General features: G+C 45.1%; 1 protein-coding gene across 1 annotated transcript in view; it reads left to right on the top strand.

Moving 5' to 3' along the window:
* The window catches only part of NPTN (neuroplastin), a 200,430-nt gene that overhangs the window by 157,397 nt on the left and 17,616 nt on the right, over positions 1-25,417 (top strand). Inside the window, exon 8 of the mRNA XM_082254942.1 lies at positions 11,511-11,580. Coding sequence (XP_082111068.1) covers positions 11,511-11,571 — 61 coding nt within the window. The 3' untranslated portion in view covers positions 11,572-11,580. The remainder of the gene's footprint in view (positions 1-11,510; positions 11,581-25,417) is intronic.

Raw genomic sequence — 25,417 nt, forward strand, 5'->3', positions numbered from 1 at the left:
CTACAGATAAACACATTTGAGCTCAGAACAATAAAGCTTTGTCTGAGCCATTGGATGACTCATCTACAAGATTGTCTGGTTTGGATTCAATTGGACAATGCCACGGCTGTGGCTTACATCAATCACCGGGGGGGGGGGGCCCAAGAGTGTCTTGGCCAAGAAAGTGGTTGAGATTCTGGCCTGGGCGGAACAGTTTGTCCCAGCCCTCTCTGCTGTACACATTCCAGGTGTAGAGAACTGCCAGGTGTTGTCAGGTGTTGAATCGATGGGAGTGGTCCCTACTCCCTGAGGTGTTTAATCTCTTGTGTGTTCGGTGAAGGACACCCGAGGTCGATCTGTTTGCTTCTCACCTCAACAAGAAGGTTCAGCGGTTTGTAGCCAGGTCTCAGGATCCTCTGGCTGACACCACAGATGCACTGGTGGCCCCTTGGGGTCAGTACTGACTGATTTATACCTTCCCTTCATTGAAACGCCTGCTGAGGCTTCTGCGCAGGATAGAGGTGCAGGGCATTCTGGTCATTCTGGTGGCTCCATACTGGCCTAGCCAGTCTTCGAACGCAGACCTGGTAAGCTTGGTCGCCGATGCTCCTTGGGGATTTCCTCTCAGGGAAGATCTGCTGTCTCAAGGTCTGATTTTCCATCCTGCTTTACAATCGCTGTCTTCAACGGCATGACTCTTGAAAACCAGGTGTTGAAGGATAGAGGTCTTTTTTTGACTGTGATTTCTACGCTATTGAAGGCCAGGAAGTGGACTTCCAGGAAAATTTATCATTGTACATGAAAATCGCTTGTTTTCGATCGCTAGGGTTTTGGCCTTTCTGCAGAAAGTAGTTGAACAGCGGTTGGCTTTGGGCACTATCAAAGGCCAAGTGTCTTCTTTGGCTATAGATTTCCAACGCCCGTTAGCAATGCATGCCTTTATTCGTACCTTCATACAGGGATTGCACCATATAGCTCCACTAAGACTGTCCCTGCTACCACCGTGGGACCTCCATCTGGTATTATCTGTTCTTCAAAAGCCTCCTTTTGAGAACATTTGAGAGAACTTTGCTTTCACTGATGGCTATCACTTTTGGTGGCTATCACTTCTGCTTGCAGAGTATCTGAATTGGCGGCGTTGTCATGCCGCTCGCCTTATCTGGTGGTACACAAAGATAAAGTGGTACTTCGACCTAATCGATCTTTTCTTCCTAAAGTGGTTTCTGATTTTCATTTGAATGAAGACATCATGCTGCCTTCACTCTGTCCCAAGCCCAAGAAGCGTAAGGAAATTTCCTTGCATTCTTTGGATGTGGTTCGAGCGATCAGGGTTTACCTGGAGGCCACGGAGTCTTTTAGAAAGGCAGACGCTCTTTTTGTCCTTACTGAGGGACCTCGTAAGGGATTGGCTGCGTCTGCTGTGACCATTTCCAGGTGGATCAGGCAGACGGTTGTTTAGGCTTATTCGCTGAAGGGTCAGGTTCCTCCTTTCCCAATGAAGGCGCATTTTACTATAGCGCTGAGTGCCTCTTGGTTGTCTGTGCATACGTTCACAAAATTCTACAAAGTGTACGTGTTGACATCTTTGGATGCCTCCTTTGGCCGCAAGGTTTTGCAGGCTTCTGTTTAAAGAGAATATTTTTTGTTCTCTTTGAGGGTGTATGTTTTTGCTCTCTTTGAGGGTGTATGTTTTTGCTATGTGAGCTCCAGTTGTTCCTGGTTGAGCTCCATATAATCCGGTTGGCTATTATGTTTAACTTTTGGTGAGTTACGTTCTTCTTTGCGTTGTCTTCCCACCTCTTTGGGACATCCCAATGGTCTAAGAAGATATGGAGCTGCGTCTGTCGGACTTCAGAGAAAAGGATTTTACGGTAAGTACAAAAATCCAGTTTTTTTTAAAGCATTTCTTCACACCTGCCTAAAATGTTTGCACAGTACTGTGTGTGTGTGTGTGTGTGTGTGTGTGTGTATTATAATTTTTTTTTTTTTTTGTGTGTGTGCACATTGTTCTCAAATTTTATCTGTGAATGCACTTTTATGCTTGTATGGAAGACACTGTACACACATCTTTTAAAATACATTATAACTATACATTTTGGAAATTAAGTATTTGAGTTTGACTTGGTAATACACTAACACTTTTGGGAGCAGAGGTCCTAATTTAGCAATGTCAGTAAATTTGATTGTAACTCTTATTTGCCTTCCTAAATCTTATAATTGGATATTATAGTAGGCTATTATTTGAGAGTCGAATATTGAAAAATGGATTTAAAAAAAAAAGGTAAAAACCCTTTTAAAATTAGAAAACCCTTTCTAAACAAAAATTATCACCCTTAAAGCGCCTCCTGCGCACTGACCGTACGTGTAGAGAAGAAAGTTGAGAAGGGTTTAAAGGCGGCTGTAGTAGAGGGGGGCTTGTAAAGACAATTCTCATCATTGAAAGAGAGCAGGCTCAGTTTACTCTGTTTAGTGTGATTTAAAAAAGGTTAAAACTGAAGCGCCACACCACTAAGCGGTCCAGATACAACTTTATTAAAAATAAGGTTAGAGGTACAATTCAAAAGGTATCCAATGTGTTTCGGGGGTCTCTGCCGCCCTTCATCAGTGCTAGAAAGAACATAAATCGATTTTCATATCAAACTGATATTGATAAAATATTCCTTCCAGGGGGTCATAATTAAAACCAGTCAATAGTAATTAGTGTCAAAATAACTACACAGAAATGAGAACATGAGCCTTTAACAAAACTGAAAAAATGGGTGCTGGAAAAAAAAACACCTATATAATAATCGCTATTATTGTAATGATACATTGTGGATAATAAGGTAATCTAAAAAAAAAAAAAAAGGGGGAAAAAATTAGGTAAATATTTTTAAAACTTGTATATTTATAAATTGATCCATACACTATACAGTCTGATTGTACAATCATGAAACAGATTTAAAAAAAAAAAAAACTTTAGCTTTATACAGTATCTCACAAAAGTGAGTACACCCCTCACATTTTTGTAAATATTTTATTATATTTTTTTCATGTGACAACACTGAAGAAATTACACTTTGCTACAATGTAAAGTAGTGGGTGTACAGCTTGGATAAACAGTTATGTCTAAACCACTGGCAACAAAAGTGAGTACACCCCTAAATGAAAATGTCCAAATTGGGCCCAAAGTGTCAATATTTTGTGTGCCCACCATTCTTTTCCAGCACTGCCTTAACCTTCCTGGTCATGGAGTTCACCAGATATTCACAGGTTGCCACTGGAGTCCTCTTCCACAAGGACATCACAGAGCTGGTGGATGTTGGAGACCTTGCGCTTCTCTACCTTCCATTTGAGGATGCCCCACAGATGCTCAATAGGGTTTAGGTCTGGAGACATGCTTGGCGAGTCCATCACCTTTACCCTCAGCTCCTTTAGCAAGGCAGTGGTCGTCTTGGAGGTGTGTTTGGGGTCGTTATCATATTGGAATACTGCTGATGGAGGCCGATCAGTCCTCCTTGCGGGCTTGCATGAGGGCCCTGGGTCTGATAAATCTCGACCTTCTAAGCGGTCCCGTTAGCTCAGTCTCACACGAGACAGCTGCAGAAAGCGATTCTGTCACAATGGAACGGAGATCCTCGGTCATTGGACCAGAAGATTTGGTTGAGCCATCTCAAAGTCGGCGCTCTCTTGGTGGATCCAGTCACCTGTCCTGTGCGATGGCAAGTCCTTCCTGCCGGTGTTTTGGATGGTGGCCACCACAGACGCCAGCCTATCTTGCTGGGGTGGAGTGCTGGGGAAGCTGTGTGCTCAGGGGACTTGGGTGTCGGGAGAGTCTTCCTTGCCGATCAATATTCTTGAGCAGAGAGCGATCAGGCTCTGCCTGCTTCACTGGACAAATCGGCTACACGGTTCGGGTCCAGTCGGACAATGCCAAGGCCGTGGCTTACATCAATCATCAAGGGGGCACCAGGAGTGCCCTGGCAGCCAAGGCGGTGGCCGAGATTCTGGTTTGGACGTAACGCAATGTTCGGCTCTTTCCGCAGCCAACATCTGTGTGTCCGGTGGGGGGACCCTGAACGTGGATCTGTTTGCATCTCGCCTCAACAGAAAAGTTCAGAGGTTTGAGGCCAGGTCTCGGGATCCACTGGCTGACGCCACAGAGGCTCTGGTAGCTCCTTGGAGTCAGTATCACCTGATCTATGCCTTCCCTCTGCTCGTTCTCCTGCCAAGGTTTCTTCGCAGGGTGGCGATGGAAGGCATTCCGGTCATTCTGGTGGCACCAGACTAGCCTCAGTGGTCTTGGTACGCAGGGCTCTTAAAAATGGTCATGGATCCTCCATGGCGTCTTCCTTTGCAGGAAGATCTACTATCTTAAGGACGCATCTTCCATCCTGCTTTACAGTCTCTGGCTTTAACGGCTTGGCTGTTGAAAGCAAGGTGTTGAGGGATAGAGGTCTTTCTGATTCAGTGATTCCTACTCTTTTGAAGGCCAGGAAATCGACACCTAGGAAGATCTATCATCGTACGTGGAAATCGTACATTTCTTGGTGTGAATTGTTGCAGCTACGCCCTCGCTTGTTTTCTATAGCTAGGTTTTTGGCCTTTTTACAAAAAGGGGTAAAGCAGCGTTTGGCGTTGGGTACTATCAAGGGCCAGGTTTTGGCCTTGGCTATTTACTTCCAACATCCGTTGGCTACTCAGTTTGGTTCGCATCTTCGTTCAGGGGTAGCGTCATCTGGCCCCTCCGAGGAGATCCCCGTTACCACCGTGGGATTTTAATCTGGTTTTGTCTGTTCTTCAAAAGCCTCCTTTTGAGAATATTAGGGAGATTTCTCAGCTTTGTCGCAGAAGGTTGCCTTCCTAGTGGCTATCACTTCTGCCCGCAGAGTCTGAGTTGGCGGTGTTGTCCTGTCCTCCTTATTTGGTGGTCCACAGGGATAAAGTGGTCCTCCGACCGAATCCATCCTTCCTCCCTAAGGTGGTGTCTGATTTTCACTTGAATGAAGATAGTGTTGCCTTCCTTATGTCCTCGGCCTAAACATCGCAAGAAAGTTGCCTTGCACTCTGGTTGTGGTTCGGGCGATAAGGGTTTATCTGACGGTTACTGAGTCCTTCAGGGAGTCTGACTCTTTGTCCTTCCACACAGTCCTTGCAAAGGTTTGGCTGCGTCCGCTGCGACCATTTCAACATGGATCAGGCAGACGGTGGTTCAGGCTTATCCGATCAAGGGTCAGGTTCCTCCTTTCACTGTGAAGGCGCATTCTACTAGAGCACTGAGTGCCTCTTGGGCTTTTTGCCATCAGGCCTCTGTTGTACAAGTTTGTGAAGCAGCGACTTAGTTGTCTGTTCACACCTTTACCAAATTTTACAAATTGGATTTGTTGGCTACTTCGGATGCCTCTTTTGGCCGCAAAGTTTTGCAGGCTGCTGTTTCATAAGAGAATGTTTGTACTTCTCTTCGGGGTCTTTTATCTGGGTTAGTGCCTGTTTGAGCTCCATGTTGCCTGGTTGGCTACATTTAGCCTCTTGGAGTTGACTTTACTGTCTGGCTGTGTTTTCCCACTCTTCATGCCTATACTGCTTTGGGACGTCCCACTCGGCTCATGGAGATGAGGCTGCGTCTGTTGATGGAAGATAGAGAAAATACGATTTTTTAAAAATCTTTTTCTGATGTCCAGACGCAGCACCCGCCCCCTCTGTTTGGGGTTGGTTCTGTTGTCTTCACTGCTTTTAAACTAAACTGATGTGCTGGGTTGTGCAGCCCCCTGGGCGTGTATATTCCAATTTTGCTGCCTAGACTACTCCTAATGGGAAGAGCATAAACCCACTCAGCTCATGGAGATGAGGCTGTGTCTGTCAATGGACATTAGAGAAAAAGATTTTACGGTAAGATCTTACAAAATGTATTTTTTTGGGTATTTTATTGACTTGCATTGAGGTCTGTTAAATGAAGTCACAAGACGCAAATAATTTAGTGGCACTGATCTGCTGCTTTTAAATCATGCTGAAGTAGCGCAATTTCAAAGCCACAGAAGAACTGTTCTTCAGCATTGTAAAGTAACGGTAATAATTTTTCATTAGTCTGAAAAAAAAAAACTGTAGGTAATCGGTAATTGATATCGGGTAGTACTTGAGAAAAGTATCAGTACTTGTACTTCCTCTACCAGGGTGCCCTGTCTGCACTTCTTGCTCCTCCTGTCTTAAAATTCCCCCTATAAACGAGCTGCATACTATAATGTAGAGTTCCCCTATAGCAAGTTATGGGACTACATGTCCCATGATGCATTGCTCCATACACAGTCACAAGCTTACTGGTGTACTGAGCTGTATGTGTGCTGCACTGTGTATACTGACATGTATGGGAGGGTAGGATTGGGCTCGGCGTGTTCAGGATCCTGCAGACACTTAAGACAGGCAGTGAGACAGATCCTGATGTGCAGCTGCACAGATTGGGAAATGTCTCATTACCTGTGATTAGCCATGTGCAGTGTCTGCTTCCTGACTGGATTGGGCAGTTGAGATCCCAAACATGCCCATAACCCATCTCTAATGGAGAGTGTACAGAGCTGCACTGCACTGTGTATACCGACACGTATGGAGGGTTTAATGAGCTGTAGGTGCGCTGCACTATGTATACTGACCTGTATGGAGGGTGTACTGAGCTGTAGGTGCGCTGCACTGTGTATACTGACATGTATGGAGGGTGTACTGAGCAGTAGGTGTGCTGCACAATGTATACTGACTAGGGATCGATAGATTATCGGAGGATCGATATTCACTTTTCCCCCCGATATATCTGTATCGGCCCCCGGAACTTGCCGATTATTACCCATATTGTGGTGACGTCATTGCGTATGTTGTGCCAAGCGCCTCCGCGCACTGGGCCTAACCTTCTGCCTTCTTAGGCCGCCAGCCTCGCTTGGAGTCGAGAGTCTCTCAGGAGTGTATAACACAGCCATACACCCACCCACAGCAGCCGGGTGCCAGCCAGCCGCCCACACCCACAGCAGCCGGGTGCCAGCCAGCCACCCACGCCAGCTGGGTGCCAGTCACCCACCCACCACCACAGGGTGCCAGCCAGTCACCCACCCACCACCACAGGGTGCCGGCCAGCCAGCCACCCGCCAGCACAGGGTGCCAGCCAGCCACCCGCCAGCACAGGGAGCCAGCCAGCCACCCGCCAGCACAGGGTGCCGGCCAGCCGGCCACCCGCCAGCACAGGGCGCCGGCCACCCGCCAGCACAGGGCGCCGGCCACCCGCCAGCACAGGGCGCCGGCCGGCCGCCAACAACAGGGCGCCGGCCGGCCGCCAGCAACAGGGCACCGGCCGGCCGCCAGCAACAGGGCGCCGGCCGGCCGGCTGCCAGCAACAGGGCGCCGGCCGGCCGGCCGGCCGCCAGCAACAGGGCGCCGGCCGGCCGGCCGCCAGCAACAGGGCGCCGGCCGGCCGGCCGCCAGCAACAGGGCGCCGGCCGGCCGGCCAGCCAGCCGCCAGCAAAAGAGCAGGATGCTGCAAAAAATGATGTCCAAAAAGAGAACAGACAGAAGAGAAACTTCATTGTGTTCGTATAGATGCCATGTTCAGTGTTTTATTGGGGCCTCATGCAGAGGATTCTTCTGAATCGTTCAGTGTTTTATTGGGGCCTCATGCAGAGGATTTTTCTGAATCTGCAATAATGACCCTGGATGATGAACTTCATCTCTATTTGAAGGAACCAGTAATTGACAGAAATGATCCTCTTCAGTGGTGGAAAGAAAATGAGGCACACTACAAAAGACTTGCTTCTAATGCTAGAAGATACCTTTCTGCTCCTCCTTCCTCGGTACCAAGTGGGTTTTTAGTGAAGTGGCAGCAATTTATGAAAAAAACTGAAGCCGTTTAACTGGTGAACATGCTGAAATGTTAAGCTTTCTGCACTATAATATTGTTCTACTTAACTGGGAGTATTGAAAGTGAGTAGTACTTAACTGGGAGTATTGAAAGTGAGTAGTACTAGTGTCCAGTCCACTGTCTTTTGCACTGCAGCTACTAGAAGTAATCATTGCAGACAGTGAGTGCACTACTGCAGTTTATGTAAATTTTGTTTTGGGAAGCCTTTAGTTATTTTCCCAGTACTTTATTTTTCACAGTTGTCTACAGTTGGCTACTCTAGGACTCGTTCGTTCACATGATATGAAGCTGATGTACCTGCAAGTGAAAGCTGTGCGGTTTTCCTATCAGTTTTCATGCAGTTAAGGTGTGAAGAACGAGCCTTTAATGTTAAAAATGTTAATAAACAAACATTAACCTGTTCAGTACCAGATTTGTGTCAAACTTTTGTCTTTATTTTTCAAAACTTTAAATGTACAAAACATCGGCCCATACCGATGCTTTGTGACCAAAATATCGGTATCGGCCCTGAAAAAAACATATTGGTCTATCCCGAATACTGACATGTATGGGGTGGTGTACTGAGCTGTATGTGTGCTGCACTGTGTATACTGGCATGTATGGAGGGTGTGCTGCACGGTTTCCTGATATGTAAACAAATAATGCATTCTGTACGCAGGCCAACTAATCGGCTAACCAACTAATCGATTATGAAAATAGTTGACAACTATTTTCATAATCGATTAGTTGTTGATTAATGGATTAGTTGTTTCAGTCCTACACCTGGCTAATTATGTCCAATTTTGACATTTTCACGTAGGGGTATACTCACTTTTGTTGCCAGCGGTTTAGACATTAACCACTTTACCCCGGAGGATTTTGCTGTCTTACGTCCAGGGCACTTTTTGCGATTCGGCACTGTGCGACTTAAACTGACAATTGCGCGGTCATGCAACGCCGTACTCAAACAAAATTTGCGTCCTTTTTTTCCCACAAACAGAGCTTTCTTTTGGTAGTATTTGATCACCTGTGCGATTTTCATTTTTTGCAATATTAATTTTAAAAAGACAATTTTGAAAAAATAACTATTTTTCCACTTTGACAGTTAAAAAATATCCAATATATTCAATTTTTGTCATATTTAGGCCAAAATGTATTTAGCTACATGTCTTTGACAAAAAAATTCTCAATGAGCGTATTTTTAACCGCTTTATGACCGGAAGGTTTTACCCCATTCCTGACCAGGCCATATTTTGCGATTCGGCACTGCGTTACTTTAATGGACAATTGCGCGGTCGTGCAACACTGTACCCAAATTAAATTTGTCTTTTTTTCCCCACAAATAGAGCTTTCTTTTGGTGGTATTTGATTAGCTGTGCGATTTTTACTTTTTGCGCTATAAGCAAAAAAAGAGCGACAATTTTGAAAAAATAACAATATTTTTCACATCTTTTTTTATATGAAATCCCCCCCCCCCCAAAAAATTTAAAAATCAAAATGTTTTATCATTTTAGGCCAATTTGTTTTCTGCTACATATTTTTGGTAAAAAAAAAATTGCAATAAGCGTATTTTGATTGGTTTGCGCAAAAGTTATTGCGTTTACGAACTAAGGGAAAGATTTCTGTCATTTTTGGAGTTTTTTTTTTTTTGAACGAGTAATGGCGGCGATCTGCGTTTTTTTTTTTTTGCGGACTGCGACATTGCGGCGGACAGATCGGACCCTTGACTGACATTTTTGACACTTTTGGGGGTACCAGTGACATTACTACAGTAATCAGTGCTATACATATGCACTGTTACTGTAAAAATGACACTGGTAGGGAAGGGGTTAATTTTTATTGGAGAGGGAGGGGTTAATGTATGCCTGGTGCTTACTGACGTGTGTGGGGGGAGATGGCTGAGTGACACAGGGACAGATCGCAGGTTCAGCTATGCTGAACCCTGCAATCTGATCCTGCCTGTCACTTAGGAGATCCGCCCGCTTTGTTTACACAAGCGGGCGGATTTCCACACAAGATCCCCGACGATCAGGGAAGAGCAGCGGTGATCACCGCCGCTCCTCCCCTGCCCCGAATCCCGCTGCAACTGAATACAGCGGGAGCGAGCCGCCGAGAGAGGGGAATGTCTGGTGACGTAGGTCTACGTCGCCAGACGATAACGAGCCACTTTGCCGCAGTACAGTCAACGTGACCGGGTCGGCAAGTGGTTAAAGGCTGTTTGTTGAGTTATTTTGAGGGGACAGAAAAATTTACAAGCTGCACACTCACTACTTTACATTGCAGTAAAGTGTCATCCCTTCACTGTTGTCGCATGAAATGATATAATAAAATATTTACAAAAATGTGAGGGGTGTACTCACTTTTGTGAGATACTGTATGTGTGTATCTGTGTGTATATATGTAAATATATACAGTAAATGTGTGTGTATGTATTTTTTTTAGTGTATGTGTATATAATATATATATATATATATATAAAATATATATATTGTTTTGATTATACAATCAGATTGTACGTGTGGCTCAATTTATACGCATACCAGTTTTGAGAATTTTTACCCAATTATTTTGTTTTCTTTTTCATTAGATCAATGATTATTATTGTTGTATAATTTTTTTTTTTTTTTTTTGGGGGGGAGGGGGGGAGGTTTCAGCACCCATATTCTAATCTTTTTGTTCAGTGCTCATGTTCTCATTCTTGTGTAATTATTTTGACATATTATTTTTGACTGTTTGGTTTTAATTATGGCCCAGTGATGGGGATATTGTATCGATATCAGATTGATTTGAAAATCTCCTTAAGTTCTTTCTAACCCTGATGAAGTGGGCACTTAGACCACTAAAATGTGTTGGCTACCTTTTAAATTTCACCCCTGACTTTTAATGGAATGAAGTTATATCTGGACCTCTTGGCAGTGGTGTGGCGCTTCAATTTCAACACTTTTTACATCACACTATAAGCCAAGAAGACTGTGGAGATCCTCTGGGTTGTAGAAGCTGCCTGCCCAGGAACCAGATCATTCACACCAACAGGAATACCTTAAAATAACAATACCAGTAAAATAAGCCTTTGGGTCCAGCTCTACCTTTCCACTTTTCCTCTTCTGTTTAGTGTGGTCAGTTTTTAGTAGGAAAGACGAGGGACTGATAGGAACACCAGGGATTTCACACACAGGACCCAATACAGAGATAACAGAATACTTTCATACAAGTACATGGTACAGCAGGCACATATCACGAATATGAAATGTTGGGTTTACACATTTTTTAATGTTCAGTAACAGCATTTTTGCATTTTCATCTGGCTAGTTTTAGTCCTTTTACTGAAAAAAAACCTGTTTTAGACCTTTCAGTTTAACCTCAGCTTTGTACATGGACGTTGAATGATGAAGAGAAGTTCATTGAGAGACATTCTGAAAGCAAACTACTTTTGCTGTGCTCTCCTTATATATTCCTCTGTCATTGGTGGTGCTGTGTTGCATATTTAATTATAAAATTATAAAGTTAATCTTCTAAATAGAAATACCTAAAACATCAGCTTAATTGTCCATTTGGCTGTAGTTTTTCCCGGTCTGATTGTAGTCTTTTGCTGCAAACCCCAAATCTCTCACCAGCCAAAATGTTATTTTGCTCCTCAAACACTATGGATTCTGATTTTTTTCTCATTTCTTTCCTTCAGGAAGAGTAACTCTACAAATAACCACAAAGATAAAAATTTGAGGCAAAGAAACACAAGCTAAACAAATTCTGTAAGTAATATATTGTTTGTACTTAATCATGTAACCCATAGAGTAAAGTTCACAACATATGGAATTTTCCCAATTTTTAACAAGTAATTAGTATATACACTGAACAAAATTCTAAACGCAAGACTTTTTGTTTTTGCCCCCATTTTTCATGAGCTGAACTCAGATCTAAGACTTTTTTTTCTATGTACACAAAAGGCATATTTCTCTCAAATATTACTCACAAATCTGTTAGTGAGCACTTCTCCTTTGCCAAAATAATCCATCCACCTCACGGGTGTGGCATATCAAGATGCTGTTTGGACAGCATGATTATTGCACAGGTATGCCTTAGACTGGCCACAATAAAAAGCCCCTTCAAAATGTGCAGTTTTATCACACAGCACAGTGCCACATATGTGGCAAGTTTTGAGGGAGCGTGCAATCTGCATACTGACTGCAAGAATGTCCACCAGAGCTGTTGCCCTTGAATTGAATGTTAATTTCTCTACCATAAGCCGTCTCCAAAGGCGTTTCAGAGAAGTTGGCAGTACATCCAACTGGCCTCACAACAGCATACCACGTGTAACCACACCAGCCCAGGACCTCCACATCCAAGATCGTCTGAGACCAGCCACCTGGACAGCTGCTGCAACAATTTGGTTTGCAAAACCAAAAGATGTTTTTGCACAAACTGTCAGAAACCATCTCGGGGAAGCTCATTTGCATCCTCATCAGGGTGTTGACCTGACTGCAGTTCGTCGTAACCGACTTGGGCAAGTGCTCACATTTGATGGCGTCTGGCACTTTGGAGAGGTATTCTCTTCACTGATGAATCCTGGTTTTCACTGTACAGGGCAGATGGCAGACAGCGTGTATAGCATTGTGTGGGTGAACGGTTTGCTGATGCCAACGTTGTGGTTCGAGTGGCCCATGGTTGCAGTGAGGTTATGGTATGGGCAAATATATGTTATGGACAATGAACACAGGCGCATTTTATTGATGACATTTTGAATGCACAGAGTTACTGTGACAAGATCCTGAGGCCCATTGTTGTGCCATTCATCCACAACCATCACCTCATGTTACAACATAATGCACAGCCCCATGTTGCAAGGATCTGGGCACAATTCCTGGAAGCTGAATACATCCAAGTTCTTGCATGGCCAGCATACTCAACCTGACGTGTCACCCATTGTGCATGTTTGGGATACTCTGGATTGGCTTATAAGTCAGCGTGTTCCAGGTCCTGGCAATATCCAGCAACTTCACACAGCCATTGAAGAGGAGTGGACCAACATTCCACAATCAACAACCTGATCAACTCAATGCAAAGGATATTTGCTGCTCTGCGTGAGGCAAATGATGGTCACACCAGATACAGAACACCCACCACCACCACCAATACAGTAAAACTGCAAATTTTAGAGTGGCCTTTTATTGTGGCCAGCCTAATGCCTCGTACACACATTCAGATAATTGGACGACTTATCGTTCGCATTTTGTTGCATGATACTAATATCGAATTCAACAATGCATATAAACGTAGGATTTATTTCGTTCGATTCTGGAAAAGCTTCCTGGTTGCGTAGCTACGTATCAGATGGTGCAAAACAAAAAACAATGGCTGCCAGGCTTTTTCCGTGCTATTTTAGTGTTTCTGATCATGCGCGGTCTTTGTCGAACAATTTTTTTGCAGACGCATAGTGTACTGATTGTAAACGATTGTCGTTCGCTAGGCTATCGTACAAGAGACGTTTTCCTGTTTGTCCCTTCAGATTTTGTTGGACAAACTGTCGTGATCGGCTGTCGAAAGCTGTGTACGAACAAACAGATTATCGTGCGATCAGGTCGAAAGCGAGTTTTTTATCGTACGATTATCTGAACGTGTGTACGAGGCATAAGGCACACCTATGCAATAATCATGCTGTCTAATCAGCATTTTGATATGCTACAACTGTGAGGTGGAGGGATTATCTCGGCAAAGGAGAAGTTCACTTAAGCCCCGTACACGCACAGATTGTTGGCCAACTGATCGGCCAACTTTTGTCCAGTGTTGTTGGTTGAAATGTGCTCTAGACTTGCACTGGACTTTTGCTTGCTTGCACACCAGATTTTTTTCGGTCGAAAATTCGCAGTTGGTTGTCGGAAGCATCATACTAACAAGCCTACAATCGGCAGATCGGACGTTGGCCAACAATTTACGGCCAACAATCTGTGCGTGTGTACGGGGCTTTACTAACACAGATTTAGACATATTTGTGAACAATATTTGAGAGAAATAGACCATTTGTGTACATAGAAAAAGTCTTAGATCTTTGAGTTTAGCTCATGAAAATGGGGGCAAAAACAGTGTTGCATTTATAATTTTGTTCAGTGTATGTAACGCGTACATAGAAGTACATGTAATAAATATAATAAATTAACCCATTAATCTTTAACCTCTTCAGACCCGGAAGGTCTTACCCCCTTCCTAACCAGGCCATTTTTTGTGATACAGCACAGCGTTGCTTTAACTGAAAAATGCAGGATCATATGACATTGTACCCAAATAAAATTGAGTACATTTTTTTCCCACAAATAGAGCTTTCTGTTGGTGGTATTTGATCACCCCTGCAGTTTTTACTTTTTGCGCTAGACCGACAAATTTGAAGGAGAGAGAAAAAAAAAAACTATTTTTTTTTATTTTATGCTCTAAAACATATCTAATAAAAAAAAAATGTAAAATCAAATTTCTTCATCAATTTAGGCCCCATTTGTGTTCTGCTACATATTTTTGGTAAAATAAAATCCCAAAAAGCGTATATTGATTGGTTTGCGCAAAACTTATAGCGTCTACAAACTATTATATAGATTTATGGACTTTTTTTATTTTTGTTATTTTTATAGTAATGGGGGCGATCAGCGATTTTTAGCGGAACTGCAACATTGCAGCGGACTAATCTGACACTGGCACTTTTTGGGGACCAGTGACACCAATACAGTGATCAGTGCTAAAAAAAAAAATGCACTGTCACTGTAAAAATGGCACTGGCAGGGAAGGGGTTAACACCAAGGGCGATCAAGGGGTTAGGTGTGCTTCGGGGCCGCCGGACCCGCTGTGTCCCAGTACAGCAGGAACGCGGCTCCGGCGGCGCACGCTCTCGGAGCCATTGGAAGAAATTACGTACAGATACAGGATTTTGTGCTTAAGGGCTGTAAGCTGCTGTAAATTTATGTGGGGCGGTCCTTAAGTGGTTAACACAGAAATGGGCTCTAAAATGTCATCCAGTTTTTGTATGCCAAGTATTGAACTTCTTGTATAGGGTTAATGTATTCACATGCAGTTGCCTATTCGTCTGAAGTGTGCAGTGTTAATAACTGGCTAAAAAAAATGTGGATAGTTTCTCCGTCTGGAATAGGCTATCACTTAAGAATCTTTCTTTACTTAAGCAAACATTGCATCAACGATACAGATATTTGCAGGTACCCTAATAAAAAGGATTTGTGTCCCATTTTAAATATGCTTTGTTACAGTAAAGGTTTATACTTGGAGTGTCCTTGCTGCTTCACTTGTAATTAAATGGAAGAATTGGTTTCAAAAAGGTTGTTTTGGTAGAATGGTTTTTGATGAATACAACTAATATAGCAAATAAATTTAGGCTATATGTAAGATAGATGTGTTTTACTCAAATATTAGCACTGAGTCATTTGCCTATTGGACCTAGTCACCACAATCACCTATAATACTGCTCTAATTAGCCATCATTAGTTTACAGGTGAACTAACCAATTAAAAACAGTACTCGGCCAGTATCACAAAGAAAACCCAGCTGCAGTACACCTGACATACACTTAAACCTTATGAGAAGAGTTCGGTCTAGATCCACTGCCAGAATCATTTGCTTTATAATAAAAAGTTTTCCATGTCTAACCGTCATACTTGCCAAAGGATTTGTAAATACAGTAAAACCTGATTGGAGGTTGCTAAAATGCTAAAGGTTTTGGACATTTTGCCAGTTTTGTTTAAACACACGTGTAGTCATTTTTAAAAAAAACTTACTGTCGCTATATAAAACGCATCCAGTAAAGTAATCCAGTAAATGCTTCTTTCCAGATGCCTGGGCAGTTGAACCGATTCCAGTACTGAAACCCAATACTCTAAGGAGTGTTGATCTCATGAGTCCCCTACAGCTCTGACTGAGCATTCCTACTGACTTCCACATCACTACAGTATCCTACAATGAGTGGAGGTCAGATGGAGGGACCCAGGACAACAACACATGCAAAGTGTCAGCTTCCCAGTGAACTTTAAATTGGTTGTAAACTCAAATGGCTAAAATTGATCTAGCCTCCATGTATTTATTAAGCAGTTTTTTTTTGCTTGTTTTGTTTTTTATTCTAAATACCTCGGCTGTCATTACAAGGAGCAGGAGGGGACGTCCCCTGACCCCCCCCCCCTCCTGCCGCCTTCCGTGGCTCGCCCGGGTCTCCTGTCCCACCGGGAGACCCGGCATCCTACCTGCACGGCCGCCGAAGACCCCATCAAAGCCGCATTCGGCTCTGATCGGGTCTCCATGTAAAAACGCGGCGCCAGATTTTAGAAAATTACAACATTCAAATCGGCCAAATCAGCCAAATTTTGAATGCTTTTAAGTGCAGAGGAGGGGTTTGGGGTCTTCTAGACCCCAGATCCCTCCTCCAGAGTACCTGTGTAAAAAGTAAAAAATAAACGATATTGGTCACTACTTCTCACTGAACACTACGGAGCTGACGGAGAGAGGAGGAGAAGCTGCAAAGACACATAGGAGAGAAGCTAGATGACGTAGGCACATATCTTGACCATGCTCTCATGGCTCAGCAGCCAGGATAAATGTGGTCTGCTCACAAAGGGGAAGTCAGGACCAGGCAGAATTAACCAGGTACTGTTGGAGATACAAAGGGGCAATTGACTAGGCATAAGCTCTATGCTATAGCTTGTTCCCTAAAGGGACAGAAGCATACATTTTTTTTTTTGTGGGGTAACACTCACTTTAAGGGATTTTACTACAGATTTTGGCAGAGTAGGCGGCAAGGAAGTCAATTTATGTCGGCTTTTGCAGGTATATATTTTCCATCTATATCTTGTGTAGGTTTGCTTTACCCTTCCGCTAACATAGTGGCTCTCAACCCCGGTCCTCGGGACCCACTAACAGGCCAGGTTTGCAAGATAACTAAATTACATCACAGGTGATCTTATTTGCTGCTCAGTGATTGCAGTATTCTAATCTGCATCTCCCCAAGGTAATACTTAAAGCGGAGTTCCAGCCATTTACTCACCTGTCCAACGTTTTGTAAGTTTAGCCAGCCATTTTCTGACAATTCACCAACCAATGCTCATCAGAACTCTACTTCACCATGGTTTAGCATTAATGCTTTAGATTTCAGTCGCTTTCTTTGAAGGACGGTATTACTCCTTCCCGGCCTGAAAGACTGGTATGTGTTGGTATTACTTTCCAGTGTTGAAGAAAGGACTTCACTATTGTTAGGGCTGAGCTTAAGAACCACCAAGAAAGGGAGCCCCCCTTGGCTGGACAGGAGCATGTAGAAGTCAAGAGAAGAGAATATGCCGGTTCCAGGTCGACAAGATGTGTCATGGAGAGCTCTTGAATGAACTTGGGTGAATGGTACAGCTTCAAGGAAGGCCAACATGAGGCCTTGAAGTCTCATGGAGAATCTCACTTGAGTGTGGGCTCTGAGAGAATTTGAAAAGGAAAAAGCAAAACCTTTTGCTTGGGATGTGTCCAGGACCAGACTCAAGTTTTCCAGGCAAAGAGAAGGATAAAGAGCGGATTTGATTTTTTTTTTTTTTTAACACCCAACCAAAATACTGAAGTATTCAAATTGTTTTGTGGACATTTGTTGACTGCTAAAAGGAAAAGCTTTTCTGGAAAGCCTAAGTTTTGAGAAGTGCAAGAAGAGGTGTTAGGACCTTTTGTGAATAGTCTGGGAGAAGAGTATAAGCTAAAGAACATTGCAACAAACTGTTGCAATGTGGACCCCTGGGCAGGGATCTTCCGATGCCTATTGTTCTGGGCCCCCTTTTGGGGGTCCTGGGGACCACATGGCACACCATGGGGGACGCCATTTTGCTGTGGATCATTATTTTTATATTCCCATTAGTTTATATGGGCAGCCATTTTCTATAATTCTCCATTGAGAATGCATGAGAGACCATTTTCCTAAGGTCCATAGGCTGGACAGGCACACGGCATGGTTTTTTAAAATGGAGGCGGAGTTTTCTCTTCCTCTTCCTGTACAGTTCGTGTCAGTTTAGTTTTTGCACAGATCATGCTGGAAGTCTCCTCTGTTGTCTGGTAACATTTTCCTGGGGTTCCCTGTGGGTTTTTCTTCATTCACTCTATTATCTTATAATACCATGGATTGTGAGCCTGCACTTATAGCGGTGGGACTGGGTTTTGGCGGTCTTAAAGAGACACTGCTCAATTATTTTAAAAAATGTAACATGGAGTCCCAGGATAATATTTCACCTGCAGACCCCCTGGGAGCGATTGCAGGACCTTCTGGTTCTCAGCCTCAGCCAGAGGTTGCAGCTTTTTTACAAAGTTTGAGGTCTAAGGTGGATTTTGTCATTGCTAGTGGTGCCAGCCGCAAACGCCCTCCGCCTTCACCTCCATCTGCAGGGTCTTCGGACTCTGAGATAGGAATGGCCCCCCGCCCCCCCCCCCCCCAAACACAGACCACCCTGAGGGGTCGGTGTCGCATTCTGACAGTGAAGAGGACGTGTCCTCATCAGCTGCCACACGAGGACACGCTTTGGTGGAAGCTCTGATTGTATCCGTGCAGGAAACTTTTTACAATTTGCTGATGAACCAACAGTGCCCGGTACGCAGGTGTCTTTTGGCTCCCGTAAATCGGGCAAGGTTTTCCCTTGCCCAGAATTGTTTCATACTATTGTGGATGAACAATGGCGGCGCATTAAGCACATGTTAGTGGTGCCTAAGCCTTTTGCACGCCATTACCCCTTTGCGGAGGCAGTGTCCACTAGGTGGACTGTATCACCAAAAGTGGATCCCCCGATGTCCAGGTGGAATAAAGCGACTCTGGTACCGGTGGAAGAGTCCCCAACTTTTGCAGACCCCGTGGCTAGACGGGTGGAATCCTTGTCCTGACATTTACAGGTGGTAGCAAGTCATATATTAGACTACCTTTGTGAATGTTTTGGTAGCGCAGACTGCTAAAGAATGGATTACTTAGTAATTTGGAAGCTGAACGGCTCTCCCTGCGGTGTTGGAACTACTGGACCAGTTGGCTCAAGCCCTGGTGTTCATGTGTGACACGTCCCTGGAATTAACCCCGTTGGTGGCCAGGGCATTGGCAGTGCGGATTGCTTTTAGGCGCATGGTGTGGCTGAAAAGCTGGTTAGCGGACCAGGCTTCTGAAAAGGCCATGACTGATCTTCTCTTCTTAAGGGAGAGGCTGTTTGGATCCTCCCTGGATGAGTTGATCAAAGGTACCACGGGGGGTAAGAGCACTCATCCTCCACAATCCTCTAAGGGCAAGGCGCCATGTCCTAGGTGGCGGCTTTGCATTAATGCTCATAAACGTCTTTTTCCCCAGTCATCCTCCAGGAGGGTCACATAATAGGCTCCACCTCCACACAAGCACACAAGTTTAAAACAGGCCACCCTAAGCTGCCCCCTCAGTTCTTGTGTTTCCTGCGTCCTGCAAACACCGGCAACTAGGGGACAATTCCCCAGTTTATTTTAGGCCTGGCAGGTGTCCCTGGGTACCTCCTTCACCCCCTGTGTCAAAGCTGACAAGGCAGTCAGTCAGAGGCCCCGGGGTAGAGGAGGGAGGAGGGGGGTGAAAAGAGGCAAAAAAACCCCCAGTGTCCTGGAACCTGCAAAAACTCCCACTGCTGAACCGGTAAGTGTGCTCCGGTAGTTTGGAATTGAGGGGGTTCCAGAGGAGGCATTTGTGCCTGTCATCCCCTCTTTAGGTTAAGTTGGGGATGGGAGAAGAGCCATGAGGACACTTACTGGGGCTCTGGTGGTACGGGTTCCCCTCCCCTCTCCGCTCCACACTGCAGTCTGGTCGACGGGGTGACAGGTTCCCCTGCCCTCTCCTCTCCCGCTCCACACTGCAGTCTGGTCGGCTGCTTCCATGCCATCTACCTGGAATATGACCGCCGGAACCGGATATGAGGTCACTAAGATGGCGCTGCCACAGGAAGTAGACGATCGGCCATCTTGGTCATGGGCAAATACAGCACGATTAGGGCGGACGCCCTCTCCTGACCGGGGGCGGGCCCTTAAGCAATTCTGGCGTGAATTTTGAACATAAAACCAGACCCTGTACACAGCAACAGCGGTTTCCACTTCTGATACCAGAAGCGATCCCCAACCAGGCGGACCAATGGCGAAGGAGCAAACCCGGGTACTAACCCCAGCTCTCATATGATGAGGAGGAGGGGGATGAACGGGGGAGGGGGGCTGTCCTAATGGCCTGCTCTCCCATGGTTTCTTTCATTTTTTAAGGGGTATGTTTTAATAGGGGGAGAGTGGCCTGCAGGTCCCCTTTGCGGACTTCCTGCTGTTATCTGATACTGATACTTGGCTCCTTTGATCTGATACTTTCTCACAGCCTAAAGGTCAGGAACTAACCGAGGGGACGGACAAGCCAAAAAAGAAGAAATACTACCGTACGTGTGGAGAAAAGATCCCACCCGACTGCGACAAATTACTATGCAGCAAATGCATTAAAAGGATAGTGGACGAAGAGACCAAGCCTCTTGCGAAAGATTTCATGGAATTCAAGAAAGAGATGACGTCTACGCTACAATGCTTGCAATCAACCATCAATGCGATGAAAGGGGAAGACCGGCCATAAACCTCATCCCTAGGATCCAAAGCCCCTAAGCCAAAGGGAAATCCAGGAAGCCGTCACCCCAACCGCAACCAAGCCCCTCAGATTCAGACTCTGAGGAGGAAGGCAAACTACTTTACAAAGATAGTTCTGATACTGATGACGACTTAGGCGCGACGGAACCTCAGAAAATTTCCAAGCATCTCTTTCCGGCGAAGGAGGCGGAAGAACTTCTGAAGGTGATTTATATATCGGAGGATGTCCAAGAAGCGCTACCTTCGGATTCCATCAAGGACAGATTGTATAGGGGGCTTCGGGAAGAGAAGCACAAAACCTTCCCGGTCCATCAAGCTATCAAAAGCATTATAGATAAGGAACAGAAGAACCCGGAAAACAAGCTGTTTTTTCCAAAAGCCTTAGAGAAGGTTTCCATTCGACGAACAGCAAGGTATCCTTGCCAAATGCCCAAAATTGGATGCATCCCTAGCCAAAGTATCAGAGGTCGGACCTTTCCTTTTGAAAATAAGGCCAGTTAAAAGACCCAATCGATAAAAAGATGGAGGTCACACTCTGGGCAGCGGGGTTTCAACCCAACATTGCAAATATGTGCGTTGCCAGAAACGTTTCCTTTTGGTTGGAACAGCTCAGAGGACATCTGAATAAAGTTCCGGGAATGGAGGAGGCTATAGACTCCCTCCTCCTCGAGAAAGGAGTGGCCTATATGGCCGACATTTCTGCGGAAGCCATAAAATTTTCTGCTCGCACTACGGGCCTAGTCAACGCAGCCAGAAGAGCCCTGTGGCTGAAGACCTGGGAGGGAGATTACGCCTCCGAAAACAAATTATACAACATCCCGTTCGATGGCAACTTACTGTTTGGCTCTGAACTTGAAATAGTGCTAGAGAGATCAGCAGACAAGACAAAAGGGTTTCCGTTCAAAAAACCAAAACAAAAAGGAAGTACGTTTTTTCATCAAGCAAAGACGTGAAACACAGGCAAAACGCGAGAGACCTCAGACCCAACATAGATGGATCTTTAACAGAAACAAGGCTAAACCCAATGTCCTATTCCCAAATTCCGCATCCTCCAGCAAAACCCGACGCAAGTCGAATCGTGGGGGGCAGACTGCGGCATTTCCTTCCTCAATGGGAAGCATTCTGCTCAAACCAATTAATTCTACAGACAATAGCCCAAGACTACAAAATTGAATTTGGGTCGGAACCTCCAAACAGATTCAGGGCTACGAAAGTCCAAATCAGATCAAGACACAAAATGCTCATGGATTCAGCAATCGGGGTTACTAAGAGAAAAAGTAATAGCGGAAATACGTCCATCCCTTTTCTCCCGAGGACATTACTCACACATTCCTGAGGGAAAAACCCTCCGGCAGATCCCACTTGATTGTGAAACTTGAAGTCGTTGCGCTACCGAAAATTCAAAATGGAAACAATTTTCTCAATCCGTACAATCCTTCCAACAGCAGCTTTCCTAGTAAATCTCAAACTGAAAGACACTTACCTTCAGGTTCCAACCCACCCCAGCCATCAAAAGGTTCTGCAATTCGCCATCCAGGAGGGGTCAAAGACTTGCCACTTTCAATATCCAGTTCTTCCCTTCGGCATTTCCTCAGCCCCGCGTTTACCAAAATTATAGCGGAGGTCGTACAGGAACTCGGGTTAAGAGGGGTCCAGATAGTACCTGGACGACTTCTTAATCTATGGGAACTCAAAGGAAACCCTAGCAGGCCTTCAAAAGTCCGAGCTATTTCTCACCCAACTTGCGTGGCAAATCAATTACAAGAAATCAAACAGGATTCCTTCCCAGGAGACCACGTTCCTGGGTTGCATCATCAACACAACAGAGCAAAAAATCCTTCTTCCAGAGAAAAAATAGCAAAGTTGAGCAACAGCGCAAACCAGCTAAAGATAGCGAAACAAGGGAAAAGCAGAGACATTATGTTGCTCTTAGGACTCGTGTCCGCATCAATACCGGCAGTACAGTGGAGCCAACTACGAGGGCCCTACAACATCTGTTAAATGGCTGAAACAAAAATCCAGAATCCCTGGAAGAAACCATTCTAATCCCCAAAGCAGTCAGGGAAACCCTGACCTGGTGAACAGAGGACGACACTCTAAGAAGAGGCAAACTCTGGCTACCACAGATGCAAGTCCGGGTCACTACGGACGCAAGCGCATCCGGATGGGGTGTGCACATTGGGCAGCAGGTCAGACAAGGGACCTTCCTCTAGCGAGAGCATCCTCCAACTTGGGGGAGCTGACAGCTGTATGGAAGGCTCTTCTGGCGTTTCAGGAGATGGTAATGGAAAAACACATTCAAATCCTGTCAGACAACCCAACGACGGTGGCATACATCAACCGAATACCCTTATGAGGACAGCACATATGCTTCTTTCCAGGGCAGAAACGCACCTTCGGTCACTGTCAGCGATGCACATAAAGGGCTCGCTCAATACACTAGCAGACATCCTGAGCCGGAAACAGCTAGACCCGGCAGAATGGGAACTGAACGAAAGTTTTTTTTCCCAGATCATCAAGAGGTGGAGGGTCCCGAATGTGGATCTCTTTGCCTCAGCAAACAGCAGGAAGGTGGAGAAATATTTCTGCCTGAAAAGGGAGGAAGACTCCCTAGGAATAGATTCCCTGGGTTTCCCATGGCCATTCAGGCTGGGGTACGCTTTTTTGCCCATACAGCTACTCCCCAGAACAATCAGGAAGATCCAATTGGAAAAGGCAAGAGTGATCCTTGTAGCACCTTTTTGGCTGAAAAGATCTTGGTTCTCGGCCCTGAGAAAAATGGCAGAGGAAGAACCCTGGACTCTGCCAATATAAGACTATCTCTTCTTACAGTCTGGAGCCCACCACCCTAAGCTTCAAACCTTAAATTGACAGCATGGATGTAAAACGGGGCATTTTACAGAGAAAAGGTCTCACCGCAAGAGTAGAAACTCTCCTAAAAAAACATAAAACCTATTAACAGAAAATCTACAGGAAAATCTGGAATAGGTACTCCGCAAACATGCCTCAGAAAAACAGACTTACAAGATGTAGGTACAGTACTGGAATTTCAACTGTATGGAGCAGAAGCAGGCTTGGCAGTAAGCACTCTTAAAGTGCATACTGCAGCACTTTCAGTCTTCCTGGACACTCAACTTAACGTGAACCCTCTGGTTACATGTTTCTTTAAATCGATCTCAAGAACACGCCCAATTGTGACCATGAATGTGAACCCTTGGGACCTCTCCCTGGTGCTCAGGGCATTAACCCAAGCCCCTTTCGAACCAATCTCGGAAGCTTCTTTAAAAAACCTGGCGCTTAAGACGGCCTTTGTAGTGGCGATTACGTCAGCTAGACGGGTTAGTGAACTCGAAGCCCTCTCCATAAAAGAGCCTTTCCTTACATTCTTTCCAGACAAAATAGTACTCAAGACGGACCCACTGTTCCTTCCCAAAGTCTCTTCAGATTTTCATCGAACTCAGGAAGTCATTTTGGCATCCTTTTGCCAAAATCCAGCTAACCAGGGGGAGGAAACGTTCACAACCCTGGATGTCAGACGGTGCGCCCTGGCTTATCTGAAAGCCACCAAACAATTTAGGAAAGTCCCAAATCTGTTTGTTCTGCTTGGAGGAATCTATAAAGGGAAATCAGCTTCTAAAAGCTCCATTGCTAGATGGATTAAAAACACAATAAAATCAGCTTACGACAGTCAAGAACAAGCCAGCCCATCAAACATGAAGGCACATTCCACACGCTCCATAGCCACATCTTGGGCAGAGAGCTCGGGCCTCTATTGAGCAGCTATCTGGTCCAGTGATTCCACCTTCCTGAAACCCTACAGGATCGACTTGGTCTCCGCCCATGATCTAACCTTTGCTCGAAAGGTCCTGCAGGCGGTAGTCCCACCCTAAGTATGAATCTTTGGGGTCTCATGTGACTGTCCTGGAGGATTACTGTGGAAAGCTAGAGTTATTACCTGATAACTACTTTTCCAGGAATCCTCCAGGATGGTACATCACCACCTTTATTGATGTAAGATACTAAGTCCATATATCAGCACGTTCGTGTTTGACAAGGCAATCTTTGTACAACTGAGGGGGCAGCCTAGGGCGGCATGTTTAAAACTTTTGTGCTTGTGTTTCCTGCAAGAGGTGTAGCCTATCTCTCATGTGACTGTCCTGGAGGATTGCTGGAAAAGTAGTTATCAGGTAATAACTCTAGCTTTTGTGCCTCTGGGTCGCAAAAAAAAGGTAAATCATTAAGGTCTTCTGGGGGTTCCAAGAAGCCGTGGTTGGTGAAAGCAAAGACTGGCCAATCTGGACCTGCAGACAAGTCCTCGTCTGCATGAGGGGGCGCCCTCACCCGATTCTGTGTTAGGGGGGATGTCTTTGTTTCTTTCTGGAACCCTGGACCTCCTTGATTCAGGACACAGGAACTGATCCTATCGGGGTACAAGATCGAATTCCGGTCTCGCCGTCGGACAAGTTCTTCCCATCCAATCTTCGACTATCCCCAGTCCAGTTAAGGGAAGGCAAGGGCAAGGTGTGCCCCATCCTGGATCTCAAGGCCCTGAACCACTTTGTGCATGTACAGAAGTTTTGGATGGAATCCATCTGCACGGTGGTGGTGTTGCTGCACCAGGGAGATTTCTTAGCCTCCATAGATATCAAGGACGAATATCTACACATCCCTATTTACGCTGGATACCAGCGGTTTCTTCGCTTTGTGGTCGCAGAGGAGCATTATCAATTTGTGGCGTTACCCTTTGGTCTCGCCTCAGCTCTCGGAGTGTTTACCAAGGTCTTACCACCGGTATTGGCATTGTTGTGCCAGCGGGGGATTGCGGTACTGGGGTACCTAGACATTCTCCTGTTGAGAGCAGACTCTCCTTCAGTCTTGTTGGGGGATCTGACGGTCACTGTCAGAACTCTGCAGGATTTCAGTTGGAACATCAATTTCAAGAAATCCGTGATGGCACCTGTCTTGAGACTGGATTATCTG

Source organism: Pelophylax lessonae (assembly GCF_965119305.1).
Source record: "Pelophylax lessonae genome assembly, chromosome: 4".
NCBI classification, from domain to species: domain Eukaryota; kingdom Metazoa; phylum Chordata; class Amphibia; order Anura; family Ranidae; genus Pelophylax; species Pelophylax lessonae.